This window comes from Oncorhynchus tshawytscha, linkage group LG21 (genome assembly GCF_018296145.1).
Source record: "Oncorhynchus tshawytscha isolate Ot180627B linkage group LG21, Otsh_v2.0, whole genome shotgun sequence".
Lineage (NCBI taxonomy): Eukaryota > Metazoa > Chordata > Actinopteri > Salmoniformes > Salmonidae > Oncorhynchus > Oncorhynchus tshawytscha.
This window is the reverse complement of record NC_056449.1, coordinates 32180792-32207040: the sequence shown is the minus strand read 5'-3', so window position 1 is coordinate 32207040 and position 26249 is coordinate 32180792. Positions and strand designations below refer to the sequence as shown.

The 26249-nt window shown below is 45.9% G+C and overlaps 1 protein-coding gene across 1 annotated transcript; it reads left to right on the top strand.

Annotated features, from left to right (window-relative positions):
- The first annotated feature begins 5005 nt into the window (after positions 1-5005).
- LOC112221197 (stanniocalcin-2-like) lies at positions 5006-24456 on the top strand. Its single transcript, XM_042303334.1, is given in 6 exon segments — positions 5006-5389; positions 18850-18992; positions 21707-21918; positions 22160-22257; positions 22260-22364; positions 22367-24456. Coding segments are annotated over 6 exon segments (852 nt in total). The 5' UTR covers positions 5006-5250; the 3' UTR covers positions 22522-24456.
- Positions 24457-26249: the final 1793 nt, after the last annotated feature.

Sequence of the window (26249 nt, the reverse complement as noted above, 5' to 3'; positions counted from 1 at the left end):
TTGTTCCAACGTGCCATTGGAACACAGGAGTGATGGTTGCTGATAATGGGCCTCTGAACGCCTATGTAGATATTCCATTAAAAATCAGCCGTTTACAGCTATTTTCAGCCGTTTCATTTACAACATTAACATTGTCTACACTGTACAGTATTTCTGATCAATTTGATGTTATTTTAAAGGACAAAGAACATGCTTTTCTTTCAAAAACAAGGACATTTCTACGTGACTCCAAACTTTTGAACGGTAGTGTAGGTTTTAAAGTGTATGCATAAAGTAGCCCTAAGCCTACCACTATGGATCATCAGAAAAAACTGAATGCTGACAGCAAGACTGGGTCAGAGAAGGCCCCGTAAAGGCATAGATCTGAAAGCTGATGGTGATACAAATTCTAAACAGGGAGCCAGCATGTGACTGACATCCAACAACACGGAGCAATGAAAAAAGAGAGATGAGCTGAGAATATAATCATTCTCCTATTCATACAGCGACCACTTTACTACCTCCATTCTCCCGAGTGGCGCAGTGGTCTCAGGCACTGCATTTCAGTGCTAGAGGCGTCACTACAGATCCTGGTTTGATTCCAGAGTGTATCACAACCGGGCGTGATTGGGAGTCCCATAAGGTACATCATAGTTGTGCGGGTTAGGGTTTGGCTGGGGTAGGCTTACCTAGTTAAACCAAGGTTCAATTTTTAAAAAGTTATACAAATCTCAACAATTAATATTGCAACATAATTGTTCTCATATTTATACAGCAACAAGCTCCAAACTCCTAATCTCAACAACTAATATTGAAATATAATCATTCTCCTGATGATAGAGAGACCACTTGATGTGTCTAGAAGTTGGCTGAAGGGGGTCAAGGTCTCTGAGAAATCAGGTTGGCTTCTTTCACCACTGAGGTAGTGACTCAGACTCAGTATTGGAAAACAGTGGATTCCATTCAAAGAGCTAACTGGGCAACCATGGCTGAGAATGTGGCATCAGCTTGATATAGGCCTATGTTAACTAGCATCATTACATAATCATTCAGCACAAGCACAACCAATGTCTCCTCCCCAATATTATACATGTAGCTTCCTCCTGGGCACATACTGGTTGAATCTGTTGTTTCCAAGTCATTTCCATTAAATGACGTTGAACCAACGTGGAATATACATTCATTTGACATCTGTGCCCAGAGGGTATATGGGTCTGACTCATGTCCATGCATTGGGTTTAAAACTAAAAGCATTATGTCATTGTAGAACAGAATAATGATAGGGTAGGCTACATATATGTAATCATTGTGAATATGCTTATGAATGACACATTCTGGACATATGCGCAGTCTGTCTTTTCTTAGACATATTTTGGGATCTGAGAGCTGCTAAATACATGGCTGGTTGAAGCCTACCATCCGCAGGCCAGTTTGCTCCCGCGTGCGGTGACACGCACCATTACCAACCTGCGGTGTCCTGCTCTGCGCTGATTGGCCTAGGCCGAAGGTGTGTTCGCTGACTGGCCTAGACCGAGGGTGTGTTTGCAGCATGGGCAGGTTTTTGGAAAGGCCTGAATCAGAAGGAGATTCCAAAGTGTGGTGGGTACAGCCAACCTACAGGCAGCGGTCCGGGAGATGGGTACAGCCAACCTACAGGCAGCGGTCCGGGAGATGGGTACAGCCTACATACAGCCAACCTACAGGCAGCGGGCGCTGAGGGCAACACTGCATACACAACACCTACACTGTTTCCAAAAGTGATCACTCACCCCTCCCCTTGCAATTTCAGTTACCGTTCTTTGAGAGGTGGATAATTTTATGTCACTGTTACGGTGTTTCTCAATGTTAGGTTATATCCTATGCAACGTTTCATAAGATACAGTAGGCAATGTATTATTTTCAGAAAGAATGAATAAGCACACAGTCGCTTAAAGTGGTGATGTAGGCTAGAGGAAAGTCGGCTAGTCTGCTTATTCTTAATAATTCTGTTCATCTATTTATCATAATGACACCTCTCCGATTTCCGTTGCTCATCTCATTCCGTTCTGATTCTTATGTCTGCCGAGTAAAACCTTACCACTGCTCTCTCTGCGAGTCTCTCCGGGCTATTTTCAGCTTAAGCAGGAACTTCGCCAAAACGACTATTTCTCAGCGGCTCTGAATTCCTCGAGATGGCCAGGCTACATCTCGTTCCGTTTATTCCACAGATGTGGTCCACTTTGCACGATTCATCCCGCTCCCTGCACTGCAGGCCAATGTTAAGACGATAAATAATCAAACCAGACGGGAATATTTCCGAGTCGTGGCATGATCATGATCATCATAACTATGGTTAACAATTAGAAGACGATCCTCTCTCCTACGAGGGATGAGATGCTGTATAATCTAAATGGGCACGTGATTGCATGGCCAGACTAAATATAGGAGCTTATCAGGCGAACACGTGCCAAAACCACTCATAAAACTTTGCTGCTGGACACATTTGGGAAAAACAACAGATAGCACGCAGTGCAATTTAAATCCCAATTACATGTTTATATTTGGGGCTAGTCACAGTGGTGGGCCGAGTAACCTAGTGGCTATAGCATATCACTGCAGGCTATATAAAATCACTTCTTTGACTCTGCCAAGTGGTCTGGAGAATATTAACATATAGCTGGTAGCTGGTATGCAACCTTGGACCAACATTCCTCATGGTTCAATCCATTTCAATTCAATCACTTTTTGAAAGCATCCCTTTTGAATTAAATAAAACTTTCCATACATGTTTGTCCATGGAAGAAGTTTTCAGAAAGTGATGTTTTGGACCTGAATACCAAAACATCCAGGAGACAAATGTGCTCAAAGTTGACCCATTCTGCATACCCCACCATGAAACAGCCATGTCTTCATTACTGAAAAAGATAAACGGTTAAGTTTTATATAATTGAAAAGCTGACAAACAGTGTTGTAAAACCATTTCATGATTGTTTAAAAAAACATTTTTTTTAATCGTCATTTAAAAACCTTTAACATATATTATCTAATATATATATATATATAGACCCTATTTCACATGACCAGATTTTCCTTGTGTTGTGCCGGCCATTGGTTGAGACAACATGCTTTTAAATACAGGGTGTCATTTCAATCATAGAAGTACAACTCATAGAACAGACTTATCCCTTCAGACCACTGCAATTTAGCTGGAACACCATTGTAATTTAAATGTAATTTAATGTTTAACTTCTAATTACTACCACAAAAATGACTGCCAGTCCACCCACCATCAACTGTCAACTTAAATGGGCATGCCTATTCTATTATATATATATTCAATAATTTAAGTAGGTTTCCTATGTAGGATTGACAGTAGAATTTAAAACAACAGATATTCCCATTCAAGTCAACATTCTCTGATGTATGGCCCTCCAACCATATTTGTGGTACCATTTGAAAGTTGACATTTCAATTGTATTTCCATTTTAGTCAATTTATTAGCATGCCCCATCCGTCGATGTGGATGGGGCATGCTCCCCCACCCCCCTGTTTCCTGTAGTCCACGATAAGCTCCTTGGTCTTGTTGACGTTGAGGCAGTGGTTGTTGCTCCTGCACCACCCAGCCAGGTCACTGACCTCCTCCCTCACTGTCATGGGTGATCAGGTCATGTCGTCAGCGAACTTGATAATGGTGTTGGTGTCGTGCATGGCCACACAGTCATGGGTGAACAGGGAGTACAGTAGGGGACTAAGCACACACCCCTGTGGGGACCGTGGGTTAAGGGTCAGCGTGGTGGAGGTGACGTTGCCTACCCTCACCACCTGAGGTCAGCCCGTCAGGAAGTCCAGGATCCAGTTGCAGAGGGAGGTGTTCAGACCCAGGGACCCAGCTTGGAGGGGACAATGGTGTGTTAATAGTTCATAGTTAGCAGTTAAACACGTCCACATTACCATCACCACACACTGTGTTTCTGTGTTTCCCTCTGAGTGTTTGGTCTGTCTGTATGGGGTGGCTTCCGAATTATGTAATCCCTGCCAAACGCTACCAGCCTGTCCCTGTCCTGCCACCCACTCTTCTCTTCTCCTCCTCCTTACCTCCTCTCTTCCCTTATTGTCTTAACCCTGGCATGATGGTGCACCTTGCCAGCCGCAGCTATGCGTCTCCCAGCGTGTGTGTTTGATGAGAATCCCACCATGCCTCTCCAGTTCATGCCTGCTCAAGTTTAGAACATGCATGGCTCCAGGACATCACCAACACCTGCTTGGACCAGGAGTCCATTGACTGACTGTCTATGAAAGGAGTGAATTCAGTGAAAGTAGGGAAAGGAGAATATGTTCTGTACTGTATGCATGTATTTTGACAATCTGTTCAGTTTGTCTTGGAAACTGCTCCAGTCTCTTGCCACAGTTTCTCTCGGAGAAGAAGCACTGACAGTGGGCACATGCATGAGTTAATACTTTACTGATCCATTAGGAAACGTGCATCATATAGACATGGTGGATAGTGCAACTGCAATAAACAACAAAATCATAAATATAAACATGTAATAACACAGAAAATATATTAGGGTGCAAATAGAGTAAGGCTGGTGCTGGGAATATATACCAAGCAATACACTGTTTCCTCATATGGTGTAGGAAAATATGTTTGCCCTTGTATCCACCAATATGTTATTCAAAGTATTACCTAAATCTAGCCACAACAGATGTGTCCAGTAAATATCATTAAATGTTATTACATTGTAGGCTAATAGCTGTTGGCATGCCAACATGATTCTGACATGTCTGTTTACATCCGCTGCACGTTTCTTTCCTCCGATGCAAGGAACAACAAGAGACACAGGTTTCTTAGCCAAACACTAGCTTATAACCACCTATCCATAGACAGTTTTTTTTCAGTTTTTTTTTTCACAAGAGTTTATATGGAAATACGGCTACAGCAACTGGACACTCCCCTCTCAACCTTGGACGTAGAAGTCTGCGTGTCTGATTGGCCGCTGAGCTTGGCTGACAACACCTGCTTGACTCCATCTAAATTGACGACCCGCCCTGGCTCTGGGAAATATAGGCAGCATCCCTGCGGTCCCAGCGTTCACTCTCTCTCTCTCTGCGCTGCCTGCCTGAATACAGTCTACAGCCGAGTGCAACGAGTTACCACAGACAGACAGAGAGCAGACTGGCTGGTTGGACCGGCGCGTTTCCGATACAACACACTGCATCGTTGTTTCAGAGCGAAGAGAAGGCAGATTATAACACAGGTACCTACTGGTCTTCGCAGATAGAGAGGCAGAAATGTTGGTCAAATTTGCAATAGCGCTTCTGGTTTTGTCAGTTCTGGAGCAAGTGGTGGGATTGGATAATATCGATGTTCATGACAACCCGCCAGAGAAACCGGCGAGCCAGAAAGGACGTATGTCTCTGCAGAACACAGGTAAGAAAGAGCCCACACAGACGTGCTCACACGCACCCACGAAGATAGATATATCTTTCTATCTTTCTACCACATATATATATACACATATAATGCAGACTGACTTGGTATGGGAAGTGGCTCGACGTTGAAATTGTGTTATCAGAATACAGGTCAGTGGGATAAATATGCGCGAGTGGTACCGCATGCTTGTGTGTGCACGTGCTCTCCGCGCTGTGGATATTAGAGCGAGGAACACGTTCGCTCTATTAGAGCGAGGAACACGTTCGCTCTCTCTCTCTCTCTCGACATACTGGTTTTATCATGGATGAGATTACCATTTCAGATTATCCACAAAGTGCATATATTGCAAATACAGAGAGACAGAAATGCAATTGTTAATAGACAGACACAAGGTAAGTCATGATAGACGGTGTATATGGCAGCCTCGAGGTGTATGTGATTACGTTTTTCTTCTGGGTATGCTCGATACAACGTGATTGGTTCAAAGTTAGCCAACATCCAGCCGATCCATTGGCAACGAGTACTCGTTTTGCATTTAAATGAAACAAATTTGTCAAAATGACTTAGCCTATGAGCAGGCTACCACATATGAGTGATTGTCATTTGGTTGAAATAGAGGCTACACTGTAAACAGTGGCGACCGTCATTCAGGGCAGGCCCCACCTGTTTAGCTATAAAAAATAAAATATTTTTGTTGTTGCCTGTTTTGCATGTTATTTTTGCATTAATACGTGTCATATCAGTTTGTAAGCAATGTGAAAAATAAATAAATAAAGGTTAATAAAGCCACTTGCAAACATGGTCTCTTTTGCTTTCTGGAGTCAGGCACCTCCAAAATGCAGGTGTTTCAGCCCAGCTCAGTGCTTTCTGGAGTCTGGCACCTCCAAAATGCAGGTGTTTCAGCCCAGCTCAGTGCTTTCTGGAGTCAGGCACCTCCAAAATGCAGGTGTTTCAGCCCAGCTCAGTTGCTTTCTCGAGTCAGGCAGCTCCAAAATGCAGGTGTTTCAGCCCAGCTCAGTGCTTTCTGGAGTCAGGCACCTCCAAAATGCAGGTGTTTCAGCCCAGCTCAGTTGCTTTCTGGAGTCAGGCACCTCCAAAATGCAGGTGTTTCAGCCCAGCTCAGTGCTTTCTGGAGTCAGGCAGCTCCAAAATGCAAGTGTTTCAGCCCAGCTCAGTGCTTTCTGGAGTCAGGCAGCTCCAAAATGCAGGTGTTTCAGCCCAGCTCAGTGCTTTCTGGAGTCAGGCACCTCCAAAATGCAGGTGTTTCAGCCTAACTCAGTGCTTTCTGGAGTCAGGCACCTCCAAAATGCAGGTGTTTCAGCCTAACTCAGTGCTTTCAGGAGTCAGGCACCTCCAAAATGCAAGTGTTTCAGCCCAGCTCAGTGCTTTCTGGAGTCAGGCAGCTCCAAAATGCAGGTGTTTCAGCCCAGCTCAGTGCTTTCTGGAGTCAGGCAGCTCCAAAATGCAGGTGTTTCAGCCTAACTCAGTGCTTTCTGGAGTCAGGCACCTCCAAAATGCAGGTGTTTCAGCCTAACTCAGTGCTTTCTGGAGTCAGGCACCTCCAAAATGCAGGTGTTTCAGCCTAACTCAGTGATTTCTGGAGTCAGGCACCTCCAAAATGCAGGTGTTTCAGCCTAACTCAGTGCTTTCTGGAGTCAGGCACCTCCAAAATGCAGGTTTTCAGCCTAACTCAGTGCTTTCTGGAGTCAGGCACCTCCAAAATGCAGGTGTTTCAGCCTAACTCAGTGCTTTCTGGAGTCAGGCACCTCCAAAATGCAGGTGTTTCAGCCTAACTCAGTGCTTTCTGGAGTCAGGCAGCTCCAAAATGCAGGTGTTTCAGCCCGGCTCAGTGCTAACTGGAGTCAGGCACCTCCAAAATGCAGGTGTTTCAGCCCAGCTCAGTGCTTTCTGGAGTCAGGCACCTCCAAATGCAGGTGTTTCAGCCTAACTCAGTGCTTTCTGGAGTCAGGCACCTCCAAAATGCAGGTTTTCAGCCTAACTCAGTGCTTTCTGGAGTCAGGCACCTCCAAAATGCAGGTGTTTCAGCCCAGCTCAGTGCTTTCTGGAGTCTGGCACCTCCAAAATGCAGGTGTTTCAGCCCAGCTCAGTGCTTTCTGGAGTCAGGCACCTCCAAAATGCAGGTGTTTCAGCCCAGCTCAGTTGCTTTCTCGAGTCAGGCAGCTCCAAAATGCAGGTGTTTCAGCCCAGCTCAGTGCTTTCTGGAGTCAGGCACCTCCAAAATGCAGGTGTTTCAGCCCAGCTCAGTTGCTTTCTGGAGTCAGGCACCTCCAAAATGCAGGTGTTTCAGCCCAGCTCAGTGCTTTCTGGAGTCAGGCAGCCTCCAAAATGCAGGTGTTTCAGCCCAGCTCAGTGCTTTCTGGAGTCAGGCACCTCCAAAATGCAGGTGTTTCAGCCCAGCTCAGTGCTTTCTGGAGTCAGGCACCTCCAAAATGCAGGTGTTTCAGCCTAACTCAGTGCTTTCAGGAGTCAGGCACCTCCAAAATGCAGGTGTTTCAGCCCAGCTCAGTGCTTTCTGGAGTCAGGCACCTCCAAAATGCAGGTGTTTCAGCCCAGCTCAGTGCTTTCTGGAGTCAGGCAGCTCCAAAATGCAGGTGTTTCAGCCCAGCTCAGTGCTTTCTGGAGTCAGGCACCTCCAAAATGCAGGTGTTTCAGCCTAACTCAGTGCTTTCTGGAGTCAGGCACCTCCAAAATGCAGGTGTTTCAGCCTAACTCAGTGATTTCTGGAGTCAGGCACCTCCAAAATGCAGGTGTTTCAGCCTAACTCAGTGATTTCTGGAGTCAGGCACCTCCAAAATGCAGGTGTTTCAGCCTAACTCAGTGCTTTCTGGAGTCAGGCACCTCCAAAATGCAGGTGTTTCAGCCTAACTCAGTGCTTTCTGGAGTCAGGCAGCTCCAAAATGCAGGTGTTTCAGCCCGGCTCAGTGCTAACTGGAGTCAGGCACCTCCAAAATGTTTCAGCAGGTGTTTCAGCCCAGCTCAGTGCTTTCTGGAGTCAGGCACCTCCAAAATGCAGGTGTTTCAGCCTAACTCAGTGCTTTCTGGAGTCAGGCACCTCCAAAATGCAGGTTTTCAGCCTAACTCAGTGCTTTCTGGAGTCAGGCACCTCCAAAATGCAGGTGTTTCAGCCTGTTTCAGTCAGGCACCTCCAAAATGCTGTTTCAGTGTGCTTTCTGGAGTCAGGCACCTCCAAAATGCAAGTGTTTCAGCCCAAAAGGCAGCTCCAAAATGCAGGTGTTTCAGCCCAGCTCAGTGCTTTCTGGAGTCAGGCACCTCCAAAATGCAGGTGTTTCAGCCCAGCTCAGTGCTTTCTGGAGTCAGGCACCTCCAAAATGCAGGTGTTTCAGCCCAGCTCAGTGCTTTCTGGAGTCAGGCACCTCCAAAATGCAGGTGTTTCAGCCCAGCTCAGTGCTTTCTGGAGTCAGGCACCTCCAAAATGCAGGTGTTTCAGCCCAGCTCAGTGCTTTCTGGAGTCAGGCAGCTCCAAAATGCAGGTGTTTCAGCCCAGCTCAGTGCTTTCTGGAGTCAGGCAGCTCCAAAATGCAGGTGTTTCAGCCCATCTCAGTGCTTTCTGGAGTCAGGCAGCTCCAAAATGCAGGTGTTTCAGCCCAGCTCAGTGCTTTCTGGAGTCAGGCACCTCCAAAATGCAGGTGTTTCAGCCTAACTCAGTGCTTTCTGGAGTCAGGCACCTCCAAAATGCAGGTGTTTCAGCCTATAACTCAGTGCTTTCTGGAGTCAGGCACCTCCAAAATGCAGGTGTTTCAGCCTAACTCAGTGCTTTCTGGAGTCAGGCACCTCCAAAATGCAGGTGTTTCAGCCCAGCTCAGTGCTTTCTGGAGTCAGGCAGCTCCAAAATGCAGGTGTTTCAGCCCAGCTCAGTGCTTTCTGGAGTCAGGCACCTCCAAAATGCAGGTGTTTCAGCCCAGCTCAGTTGCTTTCTGGAGTCAGGCACCTCCAAAATGCAGGTGTTTCAGCCCAGCTCAGTGCTTTCTGGAGTCAGGCAGCTCCAAAATGCAGGTGTTTCAGCCCAGCTCAGTGCTTTCTGGAGTCAGGCAGCTCCAAAATGCAGGTGTTTCAGCCCAGCTCAGTGCTTTCTGGAGTCAGGCAGCTCCAAAATGCAGGTGTTTCAGCCCAGCTCAGTGCTTTCTGGAGTCAGGCACCTCCAAAATGCAGGTGTTTCAGCCCAACTCAGTGCTTTCTGGAGTCAGGCACCTCCAAAATGCAGATGTTTCAGCCCAACTCAGTGCTTTCTGGAGTCAGGCAGCTCCAAAATGCAGGTGTTTCAGCCCAGCTCAGTGCTTTCTGGAGTCAGGCAGCTCCAAAATGCAGGTGTTTCAGCCCAGCTCAGTGCTTTCTGGAGTCTGGCATCTCCAAAATGCAGGTGTTTCAGCCCAGCTCAGTTGCTTTCTGGAGTCAGGCAGCTCCAAAATGCAGGTGTTTCAGCCCAGCTCAGTTGCTTTCTGGAGTCTGGCACCACCAAAATGCAGGTGTTTCAGCCCAGCTCAGTTGCTTTCTGGAGTCTGGCACCTCCAAAATGCAGGTGTTTCAGCCCAGCTCAGTTGCTTTCTGGAGTCAGGCAGCTCCAAAATGCAGGTGTTTCAGCCCAGCTCAGTTGCTTTCTGGAGTCAGGCAGCTCCAAAATGCCGGTGTTTCAGCCCAGCTCAGTGCTTTCTGGAGTCAGGCAGCTCCAAAATGCCGGTGTTTCAGCCCAGCTCAGTTGCTTTCTGGAGTCAGGCATCTCCAAAATGCAGGTGTTTCAGCCCAGCTCAGTTGCTTTCTGGAGTCAGGCAGCTCCAAAATGCAGGTGTTTCAGCCCAGCTCAGTTGCTTTCTGGAGTCTGGCACCTCCAAAATGCAGGTGTTTCAGCCCAGCTCAGTTGCTTTCTGGAGTCAGGCAGCTCCAAAATGCATGTGTTTCAGCCCAGCTCAGTTGCTTTCTGGAGTCAGGCAGCTCCAAAATGCAGGTGTTTCAGCCCAGCTCAGTTGCTTTCTGGAGTCAGGCAGCTCCAAAATGCAGGTGTTTCAGCCCAGCTCAGTTGCTTTCTGGAGTCAGGCAGCTCCAAAATGCAGGTGTTTCAGCCCAGCTCAGTGCTTTCTGGAGTCAGGCAGCTCCAAAATGCAGGTGTTTCAGCCCAGCTCAGTGCTTTCTGGAGTCAGGCACCTCCAAAATGCAGGTGTTTCAGCCCAGCTCAGTGCTTTCTGGAGTCAGGCACCTCCAAAATGCAGGTGTTTCAGCCCAGCTCAGTGCTTTCTGGAGTCAGGCACCTCCAAAATGCAGGTGTTTCAGCCCAGCTCAGTGCTGTCTGGAGTCAGGCACCTCCAAAATGCAGGTGTTTCAGCCCAGCTCAGTGCTTACTGGAGTCAGGCAGCTCCAAAATGCAGGTGTTTCAGCCCAGCTCAGTGCTTTCTGGAGTCAGGCAGCTCCAAAATGCAGGTGTTTCAGCCCAGCTCAGTGCTTTCTGGAGTCAGGCAGCTCCAAAATGCAGGTGTTTCAGCCCAGCTCAGTGCTTTCTTGAGTCAGAAAGCTCCAAAATGCAGGTGTTTCAGCCCAGCTCAGTGCTTTTTGGAGTCAGGCACCTCCAAAATGCAGGTGTTTCAGCCCAGCTCAGTGCTTTCTGGAGTCAGGCACCTCCAAAATGCAGGTGTTTCAGCCCAGCTCAGTGCTTTCTGGAGTCAGGCACCTCCAAAATGCAGGTGTTTCAGCCCAGCTCAGTGCTTTCTGGAGTCAGGCACCTCCAAAATGCAGGTGTTTCAGCCCAGCTCAGTGCTTTCTGGAGTCAGGCACCTCCAAAATGCAGGTGTTTCAGCCCAGCTCAGTGCTTTCTGTGGTGGTGGGGCAGCAGGCGGAAAATACAGAGTGTAGTGGTTGTTAATATTCTCTAGTTTCACTGTGATTGGCTCACTGTTCTGTCACTCATGGGGACACTACGCCTCAATCTACAGTGAGAGCTAAAGAGTAAGCCCAATGGGTGCTGCCATAGATTTACAGTAGAAGTGCCCATCCAAGAAGGCTCAAGGTCATTGGCCACAGATAAAATGACATGACTTTTAAAATCTAGCAAGTCAGTTAAGCACAAATTCTTATTTACAATGACAGCCTACCATGGCCAAACCTGGACGACACTGGGTCAATTGTGCGCCGCCCTATGGGACTCCCAATCATGGTCAGATGTGATACAGCCTGGATCACGTTATTTCTACCGTAGCTTTGATTGGACTGATCATGTCAACATCATACATTCAAAATCGTAGCTAGACAAGCAGTCATCATGAATCACTTTGACAATCTACTGGAGTATCCTTCTCAATCCTTGTCATAGGAAGATAAATTATAGATAACACGTATCGGTGCTCATCAGCCATTGGACATAAACATTACACAACAAGTTGGAAATCGCAAATTCAACAATGAGTGGTTTGGAAGGAATCAGTGGATAACTGCAAGTGTTGCAAAGCCATCACTATTTTGTTTCCCCTCCTATTTGGTGGAGAGGTGTGGTCCAAGTCTGGGTTTATAAGGGTCTCTTTTCCAAGCTTAAAAGGATAAACATTCACACACAATGTCACAAGTGTCGAGAGGAGGAGGCAGTCGCAGGTTTAGAACTACTTAATTTATTATAGCACCATATATAAAACTGGGTTGAAACCCAAAGTGCTAAATAGTAAGAGAGATTCATCTCAGGAAAACGAGCAACATTTACAATGACAAATGACCGAGGGAGTATATATACAGTGATTGAGTGGGGATTGGAACCGTGTGTGTAATGATGACGAGACAAGTCCGAGGTTGATGGTTGAAGAGCGTTTTGCCAGCAGCAAGTTCGGCAGCAGCTAGAAGGCCGGAAATGCCGACCGCCTGAACTGGACAGGAGGGGGAGCCAAAGCGAAGGCTGGTGTGACACGCAACACCATTGGCCAGAGAAGGTTGAATGCATTGGCCATGCTGTCAATCCAGCATGACTTCTGCTGCGTTTTAAACAACTGGAAACTCTGAACTGGGAAATCTCAGACTTCAGTGAGTTGAAGACAACTGGGAACGGTCATCCAACTCGGAATTCCAAGTCGGGAACTCAGGCCTCTTTCTAGAGCTCCGACCTGAAGATCACTGACGTCATGATTCAACCTAGTTTTTTTCCCCTGAGTTCTCAGTTGTCTTGAAAGCACCATAAATCCAGAGAATCGCAGACTTTGATGATAAAGTCTCATGACAAAATTTGCCCACAAGAAGGACCGCTGTGCCACCTTCCTGTTCAAGTGGGCACAGCACAACGGTGAGTCCAAAAATGTATTGTATGCTGCTGCATAAATCATGTAATATGCCAGGGAGATATGTATACTGTAACTAAGAAAGTAATACTAAGTGTATGTTGTGTAGTAAGCTGGTAGTAACTCATGTGTCTCTCCTTAATAATTTGGTCCTTTCCCCCTCTTAATTTCATCTATGTTCTGACTTGGTGGTGCACATGTAGCCCATAGCCTGTTTTAGAGAAATGTCATCAAATATTGTAAGAACTTTCATTCTTTGCTAACATGCCCCCTTTATTTATCCTACGGTTCTGACTTGGTATAGAGGGAGAATACTGTAAAAATGTCCCATGTTCTGAATTCTGTCACTGTACATTCCAAAAGTGCTGAAAAATAATTATATTGACCATGTCCATCTTAGCTCACTTATTAATGTCTTAATCTAAATGAAGGATTTCCTCTTATCTGCTCATCATTCCCTTATGCCATAGTTTGTACATCTCAATTGTCATTAGAAACCACATTTGTTTAAGCAAGTCAGCCATATCAGCTATGTTTTTAAAAGGCAGTAAATGAGGCTGAATGAACTGTTTTGCTGCCAGACAAGGCTCTGCTGATAACCAGGTGTAGCGGTGGTAAGGATTCACTCCACTGGTAAGGATTCACTCCATGGTGCTGAAAATAAAGCTCTGCTGTTGGGACAGCTTTATGTAGGCCCTAACAGTTTGTGGGCACCATTTGTCACCGTTATAGTGCAATTCAGGTCTTTTTTTAGTGTTGTGTAGTGGCTTTGCTGGGATGTATCTGAAACATATATATTTTTTTTGCGACACCTAGATTTACATGCTAAAATCACCACTGACTATAATGGACAACTGTAATTTGAGGTATTATCAACAGTAAAAAAAAACTCTAAAATGTTTAACTGTAGCATACTGTAAATGATGGTGCATTATGGGAAAATAGTACATTTGTATTTTTTTTTTTTTGGGGGGGTGTTATAGTTCATATGGTACTGAAATTCCACCCAACAGAATACAGTGCCTTACTGTATCTTTGGAGCACCCGAAACCTTTTGACCACTAGTGGGTTCATGGTGTTGTAGTTTCTGGCTCATTAATATATTTTAAGGCTGCCTTGTAAGATGCTATATTTGTTGCACCTGGGAGTGAGAACGCTGTACCAATTTAACTCCTATGTGGTTATAGTGCCCCATCATTTTAAAATGTATAGGGGCCAGATCAGTGTGGCAGCAAGTCTTGAATTAAATGGTTGAGCATTTTGCCATGTCCTTTTGGTCTGTTTTTCCCTGTACTTTCTGCCAGTTTGAAAGCCTTTCTTAAGGCCTCAAGAAGTGCAAGTGATATAAAACGCCAAATATTAATTAATGTGTAAATGCATTATCAAGCAGCCAACCTGCTTGCACCAATCCCTTGTAATTACAGTAACATTCTGTGAAATACAAACCCCTCCCCTTAATTAATTCAAATTATGGTAGCATTTACTATTTTACATTCCAAACAAGGTGGTTCGAGCCCTGAATCCTGATTGGCTGACAGCAGTGGTATATCAGACCATATACCATGGGTATGATTAAAAAAAACATTCATTTTTTACTGCTCTAATTACTTTGGTAACCAGTTTAAGGGCAATAAGGCTCCTCGGGGGTTTGTGGTATATGGCCGATATACCCCAGCTAAGGGCTGTATCCAGGCGCTCTGTTTCGTGCATAAGAACAATTTAGCCGTGGTATATTGGCCATATAGCACACCCCCTTTATTACTTAAGTATAATACAGTCAATGTTACGCTGTTGTAATATGAAATACAGAATTTTACCCGCCACGGAGTTACCTGTAAGATACTGTGAAATTCATGGCAACCTCTTTAAGGCTTGCACACATCGCACTGAATGTGGAACTAGTGTTCATCTGCCGAACATTCCGCGCGCTGTGTTTTAGGGACCTCCCGCTGTAGACGCCTGACTGCCGACATTTTTTACACGATTCTACATGTAAAATCGGTTCGCAATTTACGTTCAGAGATGTTAAGTACTCTCGTCCAGCAAATACTATTGGTGTCTGAGCTCCTACAGTGGACTCCAGGCTTGAACTGCTGGTTGTTAGGCTCCTACAACGCATGTTGATAGGGAATGATGCAATCGCCTCATGCAGGGCTGTTTCAGTATTCTTAACAGGAATCTTAGGAAATGGCTACAGTCTATTTACAATAACCAATATTATGAAATACTTCTCCATTAAACAATATAGAAATCATGAGAATGTAAGAGTTTAAATCCTTGTAGTTGCAGGGACAGCTCTGACGCAGCTGTGCACAGTAGAGTCCCTCAGTCAGTCAGTCTCACACCACTGTGTAATTCAATGCACGTTGCGGCCAGCTCGTACGATCAACGTACATTCCCGTGTAAACGCCAACACAAGCACTCGCAGCCGACAGCGGCTCACTTTTCCTGCAGCGCACCAAAGTTCAACCCAATGCCCACATCCCCTACACCCCACCCCCCATCTCATACACACACAGACCCCCCCCCCCAACAGAGCAGTGCTTGTTGACGAGCATAATTTCTCAAATAAATGTACTGCGTTAACAGAGCAGTGCTTGTTGACGAGCATAATTTCTCAAATAAATGTACTGCGCACACACACATAATCTCCTTTGTAGCTGAACATTGTGTGCACGTTAAGCCAATGGCGGAAGACTACAGACTACACCCCAGCTGAACCAATCCAAAGATCCGATCTTCCAGAATCAACCTACTTTCTTTTGTATATAAGTGATGTATTGATTGTAACGGTCTCTTTGTCTGCAGTTCCGTCTGAGATATCTTCACTCTGAATAAACTGTCGCTTGTCAGTCTGAATCGGCTCGTGAGATTAATCTGCCTAGGCTATCAAATATCACACTTACAGTGATCCGCTGTTGAAATGCTATAGGTCTATTAATTCATTCATATCTCCCATTAAGATATGCTGTATATCCAAGACTGTATATCCTACGTTTTTTTCTCATGCTGACCCGTTCTCAACGGCCCATATGGAGTGCCATACCCGGTGTAGTTAGGGATTCTATCCCACGTGGACAGAGTGCCTCAGTGACAGTGACGAGAGGAGAGGGAGATGAATAACCTTTCAGCTCCCAATTGATGGGACTCACTCTCTTTGTGGTTCTTCAAGACTGATTACAGAAGTTATTAAAATAAATGTTTTGAACCTGTATAGTCCAAAATAAACACTTATAATAGGCCTACAGTGTGTGTAGCCTAACAGTGTGTGTAGCCTACAGTGTGTGTAGCCTACAGTGTGTGTAGCCTAACAGTGTGTGTAGCCTAACAGTGTGTGTAGCCTTACAGTGTGTGTAGCCTTACAGTGTGTGTAGCCTAACAGTGTGTGTAGCCTAACAGTGTGTGTAGCCTAACAGTGTGTGTAGCCTAACAGTGTGTGTAGCCTAACAGTGTGTGTAGCCTAACAGTGTGTGTAGCCTAACAGTGTGTGTAGCCTAACAGTGTGTGTAGCCTAACAGTGTGTGTAGCCTACAGTGTGTGTAGCCTACAGTGTGTGTAGCCTACAGTGTGTGTAGCCTAACAGTGTGTGTGTGTAGCCTACAGTGTGTGTGTGTGTGTGTGTGTGTGTGTAGCCTACAGTGTGTGTGTGTGTGTGTGTAGCCTACAGTGTGTGTGTAGCCTACAGTGTGTGTGTGTAGCCTAACAGTGTGTGTAGCCTAACAGTGTGTGTAGCCTAACAGTGTGTGTAGCCTAACAGTGTGTGTAGCCTAACAGTGTGTGTGTAGCCTAACAGTGTGTGTGTATCCTAACAGTGTGTGTGTAGCCTACAGTGTGTGTGTGTAGCCTACAGTGTGTGTGTGTGTAGCCTACAGTGTGTGTGTGTGTGTGTGTGTGTGTGTAGGCTAACAGTGTGTGTAGCCTAACAGTGTGTCCACATATACTATATGTTACATAACCATTTACATAAACTGAAAATGTCTGCTTTTCTCCTGTGGGAAGGCCTCTCTACATATCCTACCATTTGGGGTTAACAGACTTTTCCCTCTCTCCTGGTCATTTCTTTTTGGTCCACTATCATTTGTTTTATTTCTGTCCTCCTTAGCTGCCACTTGTCAGACGTTGTATAACGTTCGCATTTCAGTCATTTAACAGACACTCTTATCCAGAGTGACTTACATTAGTGAGTGTGTGTGTGTGTGTGTATGTATATATATATATATATATTTTTTTTTTTCATACTGGTCCCCCGTGGGAACCGAACCCACAACCCTGGCGTTGCGATGGCGCCATGCTCTAACAACTGAGTTACATGGACAGCAAGAGGCCAAAGGGTGGTGTCACCTGCCAACCTACTACAGCCCTGGACTGGACTGTTACACATCTTCTCTTCTGTATATTTGGATACTCCGGTTTCAATGTAAACATCAACCACTGGTCTTACCAGAGTCATGTCACATTAGACTGCATTATGAAACATTTATGTGTCCCACTCTATCCCCTACAGTGCACTATATAGGGAATAGGGTGCCATTTGGGACAGGGCCAGTCCATCTCCCCACAGCAGCCCAGCCAGGCGGTCATTTAGAAAGTTCCTGTGAAAAGCAGATGGGATTCAAATATGTATACTGGCAACACAGACAGGGAAGACTAATTAATACACAGGCAGTCTCATCTACATGATAGTTTAATACCAGGAAAACTGACACCTGTTGACTTCAACTCCGTAAACGCACAATAGAGGGAGATGCCTTCTGCGTTTGTATGGTCTCTAGTACCCAACGCTGCATCTGCAGTGCAGCATCCCCTCCTATCCTCACGGCAGGCAATGCAGATGTATTTTGACGCAGAATGACACAGTAATAATCTCTCTGTCACCCTGCATTCATCTGCATTCTCCTCTCTCCACAGAGACATGTGGTTTTCTTGTCTTCTCCTCTCTCCACAGAGACATGTGGTTTTCTTGTCTTCTCCTCTCTCCACAGAGACATATGGTTTTCTTGTCTTCTCCTCTCTCCACAGAGACATATGGTTTTCTTGTCGTCTCCTCTCTCCACAGAGACATGTGGTTTTCTTGTCGTCTCCTCTCTCCACAGAGACATGTGGTTTTCTTGTCGTCTCCTCTCTCCACAGAGACATGTGGTTTTCTTGTCTCTCCTCTCTCCACAGAGACATGTGGTTTTCTTGTCTTCTCCTCTCTCCACAGAGACATGTGGTTTTCTTGTCTCCTCTCTCCACAGAGACATGTGGTTTTCTTGTCTCCTCTCTCCACAGAGACATGTGGTTTTCTTGTCTCCTCTCTCCACAGAGACATGTGGTTTTCTTGTCTCCTCTCTCCACAGAGACATGTGGTTTTCTTGTCTTCTCCTCTCTCCACAGAGACATGTGGTTTTCTTGTCTTCTCCTCTCTCCACAGAGACATATGGTTTTCTTGTCTTCTCCTCTCTCCACAGAGACATGTGGTTTTCTTGTCTTCTCCTTTCTCCACAGAGACATGTGGTTTTCTTGTCTTCTCTCTCCACAGAGACATGTGGTTTTCTTGTCTCTGGCACCGAAGCCTGGAGGCTGGTTTAGTATTCATCTACTATACTGACCGTAGAAAGAATGTGAATCCCAAACTTTGGACCAGGGTCCACATAGAAGCTGTCTGCCAGGGGAACTCAAATCCCAGCCTGGATGTCCAGATCAAACCACTTGTCATTTTCTTTCATCCCCAGCTGAATGATTCATGTTACTGATTGGCCAGAGTAACCTGGTGGGAAACGATAAACCTGAAACTTTTTTTGTTATAAATGTTTTTGTTTGTTACACGTGGACAAAGAAACAAGGGGGTACAAAATAAGGTCTCAAGGTGGTCTCTATTTGAGAAAAGGATCCTAGAACTCTTACTCAGCAGAACCTTAGGTTAAAAAGACGACAAGGGGGAAAGGCTCTGAGACAACAAGGGGGAAACGGCTCTGAGACAACGGCTCTGAGACAACAAGGGGGAAACGGCTCTGAGACAACAAGGGGGAAATGGCTCTGAGACAACAAGGGGGAAATGGCTCTGAGACAACAAGGGGGAAACGGCTCTGAGACCATGGCCTGTATCACTACATGTAATGGGGATAGAGGTTGATGCTTGATTGTAGACCGTAACTGTCAGTGACAACTCTCTCTCCATCTCTCTCCGTCCAGCTGAGATCCAGCACTGTCTGGTGAGTGCAGGAGACGTGGGCTGCGGTGTGTTTGAGTGTTTTGAGAACAACTCCTGTGAGATCAGAGGCCTGCAGGAGATCTGTCTGACCTTCCTACACAACGCCGGAAAGTTTGACTCCCAGGTAAGACACTCTGTATGTTTGTGTGTATAAGACTACATGTGTATGTGCGTACATGCGTATAAGTTAGTGCACACGTGGATTTAGTGAGTTGTTTGCATCCGTAGCCAACGTGTGTGTGTGTGTGTGTGTGTGTGTGTACCCCAGTCCCCTTTCCTCTCCCATGGAGGTCAGGTCTCTGTGTATAAGGGCAGAGGGCTCCAAGTCCAGGGGTAGCCAGCTGGCACAATTCCCAGCCAGATCCCCTGTCAGACGGGTAGAACAGGCTTTGTCCCGGCCTCTCACTGGGCCATCAGACTGGGTCACAGAGGAATTAGTTCTAACCACCCTAGAACTAGAACACGTATGTTCATGGGTTAGCAGGTTTTTATTGGTTCACCACAATCAACCAATCCAATAATCCCAAGCTTCTAATTGCTCCATTCAACCCCTCTCATCTACCTTGCAATTATTCCCCAGGTTATTGCTGTAAATGAGAATGTGTTCTCAGTCAATTTACCTGGTAAAATAAAGGTTAAATACAATCATTAATGGTTTTGTGTTTTATATGCCTGTGTGTTTAGGGTTGAGTGTTCTAAACCTCAGCAAAAAAAGAAACTTCCTGTTTATTTTCAGCAAACTTAACATGTGTAAATATTTGTATGAACATAACAAGATTCAACAACTGAGAAATAAACTGAACCAGTTCCACAGACATGTGACTAACAGAAATGGAATAATGTGTCCCTGAACAAAGGGGGGGTCAAAATCAAAAGTAAGGCAGTGTCTGGTGTGGCCACCAGCTGCATTAAGTAATGCAGTGCATCTCCTCCTCATGGACTGCACCAGATTTACCAGTTCTTGTTGTGAGATTTTACCCCACTCTTCCACCAAGGCACCTACAAATTTCTGGACATTTCTGGGGGGAATGGCCCTAGTCCTCACCCTCCAATCCAACAGGTCCCAGACGTGCTCCATGGGATTGAGATCCAGACTCTTCGCTGGCCATGGCAGAACACTGACATTCCTGTCTTGCAGGAAATCGCGCACAGAACGAGCAGTATGGCTGGTAGCATTGACATGCTGGAGGGTCATGTCAGGATGAGCCTGCAGGAAGGGTACCACCGCCCCAGACCATGATCGACCCTCCACCTCCTAATCGATCCCGCTCCAGAGTACAGGCCTCGGTGTAACGCTCATTCCTTTGCTGATAAACGCAAATCCGACCACCACCCCTGGTGAGACAAAACTGCGACTTGTCAGTGAAGAGCACTTTTTGCCAGGACCTGCCTTACAACAGGCCTACAAGCCCTCAGTCCAGTCTCTCTCAGCCTATTGCAGACAGTCTGAGCACTGATGGAGGGATTGGGCGTTCCTGGTGTAACTCGGGCAGTTGTTGTTGCCATCCTGTTCCTGTCCCGAAGGTGTGATGTACCGATCCTGTGCAGGTGTTGTTACACGTGGTCTGCCACTGCGAGGACAATCAGTTGTCCGTCCTGTCTCCCTGTAGCTCTGTCTTAGGTGTCTCACAGTAGGGACATTGTAATTTATTGCCCTGGCCACATCTACAGTCCTCATGCCTACTTGCAGCATGCCTAAGGCACGTTTACGCAGATGAGCAGGGACCGTGGGTATCTTTCTTTTGGTGTTTTTCAGAGTCAGGAGAAAGACCTCTTTAGTGTCCTAAGTTTTCATAACTGTGACCTTAATTGCCTACCGTCTGTAAGATTATAGTGTGTTAACGACCGCTCGACAGGTGCATGTTCATTAATTGTTTATGGTTTTTATTTTACAGAGTTACATGTGGAATAAACAAACATACAGCCAATAACACAATAGAAAAGTATATGTACAGTGTGTGCAAATGAAATAAGACAAGGGAGGTAAGGCAATAAATAGGCCAAAGTGGCAAAATAATTACAATTTAGCAATTAAACACTGGAGTGATAGATGTGCAGAAGATGAATGTGCAAGTAGATATTGGGGTGCAAAGGAGAAGAAGAAAAAAAGAACAATATGGGGGTGAGGTAGTTGGGTGGGCTAATTACAGATGAGCTATGTACCAGTGCAATGATCTGTAAGCTGGTTCATTGAACAAGAATGGGAAACAGTGTTTAAACACTTTACAATGAAGATATGTGAAGTTATTTGAATTATCTTTGAAAGACAGGGTGAAAATTGACTTTTCTTTTGTTGCTGAGTTTATATGTCTGTGTGGGTTTAGGGTTGAGTGTTCTCTATGTCTGTGTGGGTTTAGGGTTGAGTGTTCTATATGTCTGTGTGGGTTTAGGGTTGAGTGTTCTATATGTCTGTGTGGGTTTAGGGTTGAGTGTTCTATATGTCTGTGTGGGTTTAGGGTTGAGTGTTCTATATGTCTGTGTGGGTTTAGGGTTGAGTGTTCTATATGTCTGTGTGGGTTTAGGGTTGAGTGTTCTATATGTCTGTGTGGGTTTAGGGTTCGGGATGAGTGTTCTATATGTCTGTGTGGGTTTAGGGTTGAGTGTTCTATATGTCTGTGTGGGTTTAGGGTTCGGGTTGAGTGTTCTATATGTCTGTGTGGGTTTAGGGTTGAGTGTTCTATATCTACTGTGTGGGTTTAGGGTTGAGTGTTCTATATGTCTGTGTGGGTTTAGGGTTGAGTGTTCTATATGTCTGTGTGGGTTTAGGGTTGAGTGTTCTATATGTCTGTGTGGGTTTAGGGTTCGGGATGAGTGTTCTATATGTCTGTGTGGGTTTAGGGTAAGTCGTTCATCAAGGATGCTCTGAAGTGCATGGCCCACGGCTTGAGACACAAGTTCAGCTGCATCAGCAGGAAGTGCCTGGCCATTAAAGAGATGGTGTTCCAGCTGCAGAGAGAGTGTTACCTCAGACACAACCTGTGTTCTGCAGCCAAGGAGAACGTTGCGGTCATGGTCGAGATGATCCACTTCCAGGACCTCTTCCCTAAAGGGTGAGGATGGTTGCATTCATCAGTCTCTTTCTCGTCCGTCTCATCCCTTCTCTTTCCTAAAGGGTGAAGAGGACTACATCCCTCTTTATCTCTGACCCTTTGTCTCATTCTCTCTGCCTTCTCTACTCTTCTCTCTGCCTCTTCCCCTTTTAACTTACCTAGAAGGTCAACCACCCATACCAAGCTGTGGATGTCCAGCCCTATATTAGTATAATAATCCCGTGATCTTTCCCCCCCACAGGCCATATGTGGAGCTGGTTAACATCCTACTGAGCTGTGGGGAGGAGGTGAAGGAGGCCTTAACCAGGAGCGTCCGGCTGCAGTGTGAGCAGAACTGGGGGCTCTCTGTGACAGCCTGAGTGTCTGCTCTTCCCTCACCCCCTCCTGGTCAGGCCCCCTCCTCCCCCGACCACCGCCGCCACGGGTCCCCCACTCTGAGCCAGACCACCCCCGACCCCCCGACAGGGGGACAAGGACAAGTCCAGTAAAGGAGGCTTCAACGCCCACCCCCGCAGCCGCAGCCAGGGTCCCCGCCGACAGAGCCCCGAGGCTGGGGTGGTGGCGGAGCAGGAAGACCCTGAGGCCACAGACATCCGGAGGTGAAAGAGACATTGGACCCTAACTATCCTGATTCTCCCTCCCGACCGTGTCACCATCGCAGCCCCCCGACCGTGTCACCATCGCAGCCCCCTCTCTCTCTCTCTCCCTCTCCTCTCAGTCATTCCAGCAGTCCCAAATGGTAAATCTGCAGGTAACATGGTGTAGCTCATTCAGTTACTCCAGATTGTAGTCCACCGACGTTTCTGTTTATTATTGAAATATAATAGGTATTATTATCCTGATTTTTATTTGAAGTGTTAGGACTTTTTTGGGCTCTAATATAGCGTTTCTCAAATCGTACTCACTGTAACATTTCATTATATTTGTATTATTTATTTGATTGTTTAAATATCCAAATGTACATAGATATACTTATCTATATTTATACAGTACGAACATGTATAAATATAGTCACCATATGCAGTACTGATGTACTATACGATTATAGTACATGGTGTGTTCTGTCGTATACCCTACCATACCTCACGACCCATCACCACCCATCACGACCCATTACCACCCATAGATATGTAACATTCAGCTTTGTTGTTTCAAAGTGGGAATGTGTTGGTAGTATTATAATTCTAGATACTTGATGATTAAATACAAACTGTACTGGTTTTCAAGTCCAGGTCTGGCACATATGACTTGTAGTGCATGAGGTGGGTAACCATGGCAAAGTAAACAAACTGGTACATTCTCTGATGGCCAGCTTCCATCGTTAGGATTCCTACTATTAGAGAGCCCAGGACACAGTGTCTGTCTGTAGCAGCACATTCATAGTGTGTCTCAAATAGCACCCTATTCCCTACAGAGTGCACTGCTTTTGACCAGGGCTGTATGGGCTATTTGGGATGCAGAAATAGCAGACATAGCTTAGGTCCTCTGATTTCAGCTAATGTGCAACCCCATGCTTCCAGGTGCCTCAACATGCTGGTCCCTTCTGTAGTGACTCTGTAGTGACTCCTCTCTGTGACACTGAGGTTTACTAGAGTTCACTCGACTGGGGTGACAATGTTGTACATACAGTAAGTAGCACTAGGAAAATCCAAAGGAGATTTTCAATTAATTTGGTTTAAAGATGAATTATTGAAACTTTTATTGGATTCAAGGCACAAATGTTACTGTTGTGGTAACTTTACTCGCAGACAGACGCGCTACAGATGGTCCTACAGGCAGATGGTCCAGACAGTCCGACAGATGGTCGTACACAGTCCGTACGACAGACGCCAATAGTCCGAAAAACAGACACGCTACAGACAGTCCTATGGACACGCTACAGACAGTCCTATGGACACGCTACAGACTGTCCTATGGACACGCTACAGACTGTCCTATGGACGCGCTACAGATGGTCCTGCGGGTGCGCTACAGACAGTCCGAAAGACAGACAAGTTACAGACGGTCCCACGGGCGGTCCCACAGACACACTACAGACTGTCCTATAGACAGTCCCACAGAAACACTACAGACTGTCCTACAGACACACTAGACAGTCTTACTGTTTTACGACACGCTACAGACAGACACGCTACAGTCAGACACGCTACACAGTCCTACAGACACACTACAGACAGCTTTACAACACGCTACAGACAGTCCTGCAGACACGCTAGACATACAGTAGCACCCCAGTAACTGCATCTCAGTAAGCATCAGTAAGCATCACTTTCATACAGACACGCCACAGACATGCTACAGACACGCTGCAGACATTAATATGGACATGCTACGGACGTGTTGAGGACACGCTACAGACATTCATACAGACACGCTACAGACACACTACAGACACGCTACAGACACACTACAGACACGCTACAGACTTTCATGCAGACAGGCTACAGACTTTCATGCAGACACGCTACAGACATTCATGCAGACACGCTACAGACATTCATGCAGACACGCTACAGACACAACAGACATTCATACAGACACTACAGACTTTCATGTGGACATGCTACAGACATTCATACAGACACGCTACAGACTTTCATGCAGACACGCTACAGACATTCATGTTGACACGCTACAGACATTCATGCAGACACGCATTCACAGACATTCATGCAGACACGCTACAGACATTCATGCAGACACGCTACAGACATTCATGCAGACATTCGCAGACACGCTACAGACATTCATGCAGACACGCTACAGACATTCATACAGACATTCATACAGACACGCTACAGACATTCATACAGACACGCTACAGACATTCATGCAGACACGCTACAGACATTCATGCAGACATGCTACAGACATTCATGCAGACACGCTACAGACATTCATGCAGACACGCTACAGACATTCATGCAGACACGACATTCATGCAGACATTCATGCAGACACGCTACAGACATTCATGCAGACACGCGACAGACATTCATACTGACATTCATGCAGACACGCTACAGACATTCATTCAGACACGCTACAGACATTCCTACAGACACGCTACAGACATGCTACAGACATTCATGCAGACACGCTAGACATACAGTAGCACCCCAGAAACTGCATCTCAGTAAGCATCAGTAGTATGATTGACTAGTATGATTGATTGACTAGTATGATTGATTGACTAGTATGATTGCCTCCCTGTTATGATTGATGAGTATGATTGATAGGTGTGTTTCTGATGATACCACTGAGCGCTGTACAGCTGAAGCCTTCTCCAGACTGGAGCCAGTCTGTGCACTAACGTGACACCACAAGACTATGTAAGCCCACTGAGCTAAACTCCTAGGCATTAGCCCAGGGAGCTAACACAAATATTGAGGTTTCTGCAGTTAAGTAACCAGGAGCAGTCAATCAACAGTGTCTTCCTGTTTAACCTCCAGGTCAGACCCCCCTCTCTCTCTTCCTGGCCACAGTCATGTGCTAAAATGGCACCCTATTCCATACATTGTGCACTATATAGGGAATAGGGTGCCATTGGGACGCAACCCAGTGAGGACCCCCACACTGTCTCCGGCTGCAGTCCGCTGTTATTCTAAATGGTAGATTTACCAAGGCCACTAGAGAATTCCTCTGGGTTACAGCCAAGAGCTGGCTGGCCGCACGGGGAGAGAGAGAGGAAAGGAGGACGAGAACTCCACTCAACGGTTCCTGAAGAGCGACTCCTTCCCTCTCCTCCCCTGTTCCTTCTTCCACCTCTTCTTACAGTTCAGATGTGTATGTTGGCCAGTCATGGAGGCTCTCCTGCCCCTCTAAGCTTCGACATGTCTATTCAGATGATGTGACATCCTATTGCAGTTCATTGCCTTATCGTTGGGCGCCAGGTGTGTCACTCCATTAATAATGTAAGTGACTGTAACTGACAATCTGTTCCATACTCTGTCACTATCTTCTGCATTTTGTGTTCCGGGAGAAATAGTCTGAAGTGCTTCCTGTTTCTCAGTGTTCTATACAGCACGTCACCTCTACACCCCCAGTTGTGCTCATGGATTAGCAGCAGCACCAGAATGACCATACAGAATGTGGTCTAGTATGGTTTTAATTCACCTGTCTGATAATGTGTATACAAACAGTATTATGAAACTCTAAGGACTCATGAAATCAAAATCAACAAATGTATCTTGATATCATTAAAGTGTATTTTTGTGTGGATATTTTGTACACTTGAGTTTGATCATGAAGGTGTTGTGTGTTCAGTAGGTAGCTCTGATCATGAACTGCATGACAACAACTCAGAGGAATTATAACTACTATATAATACT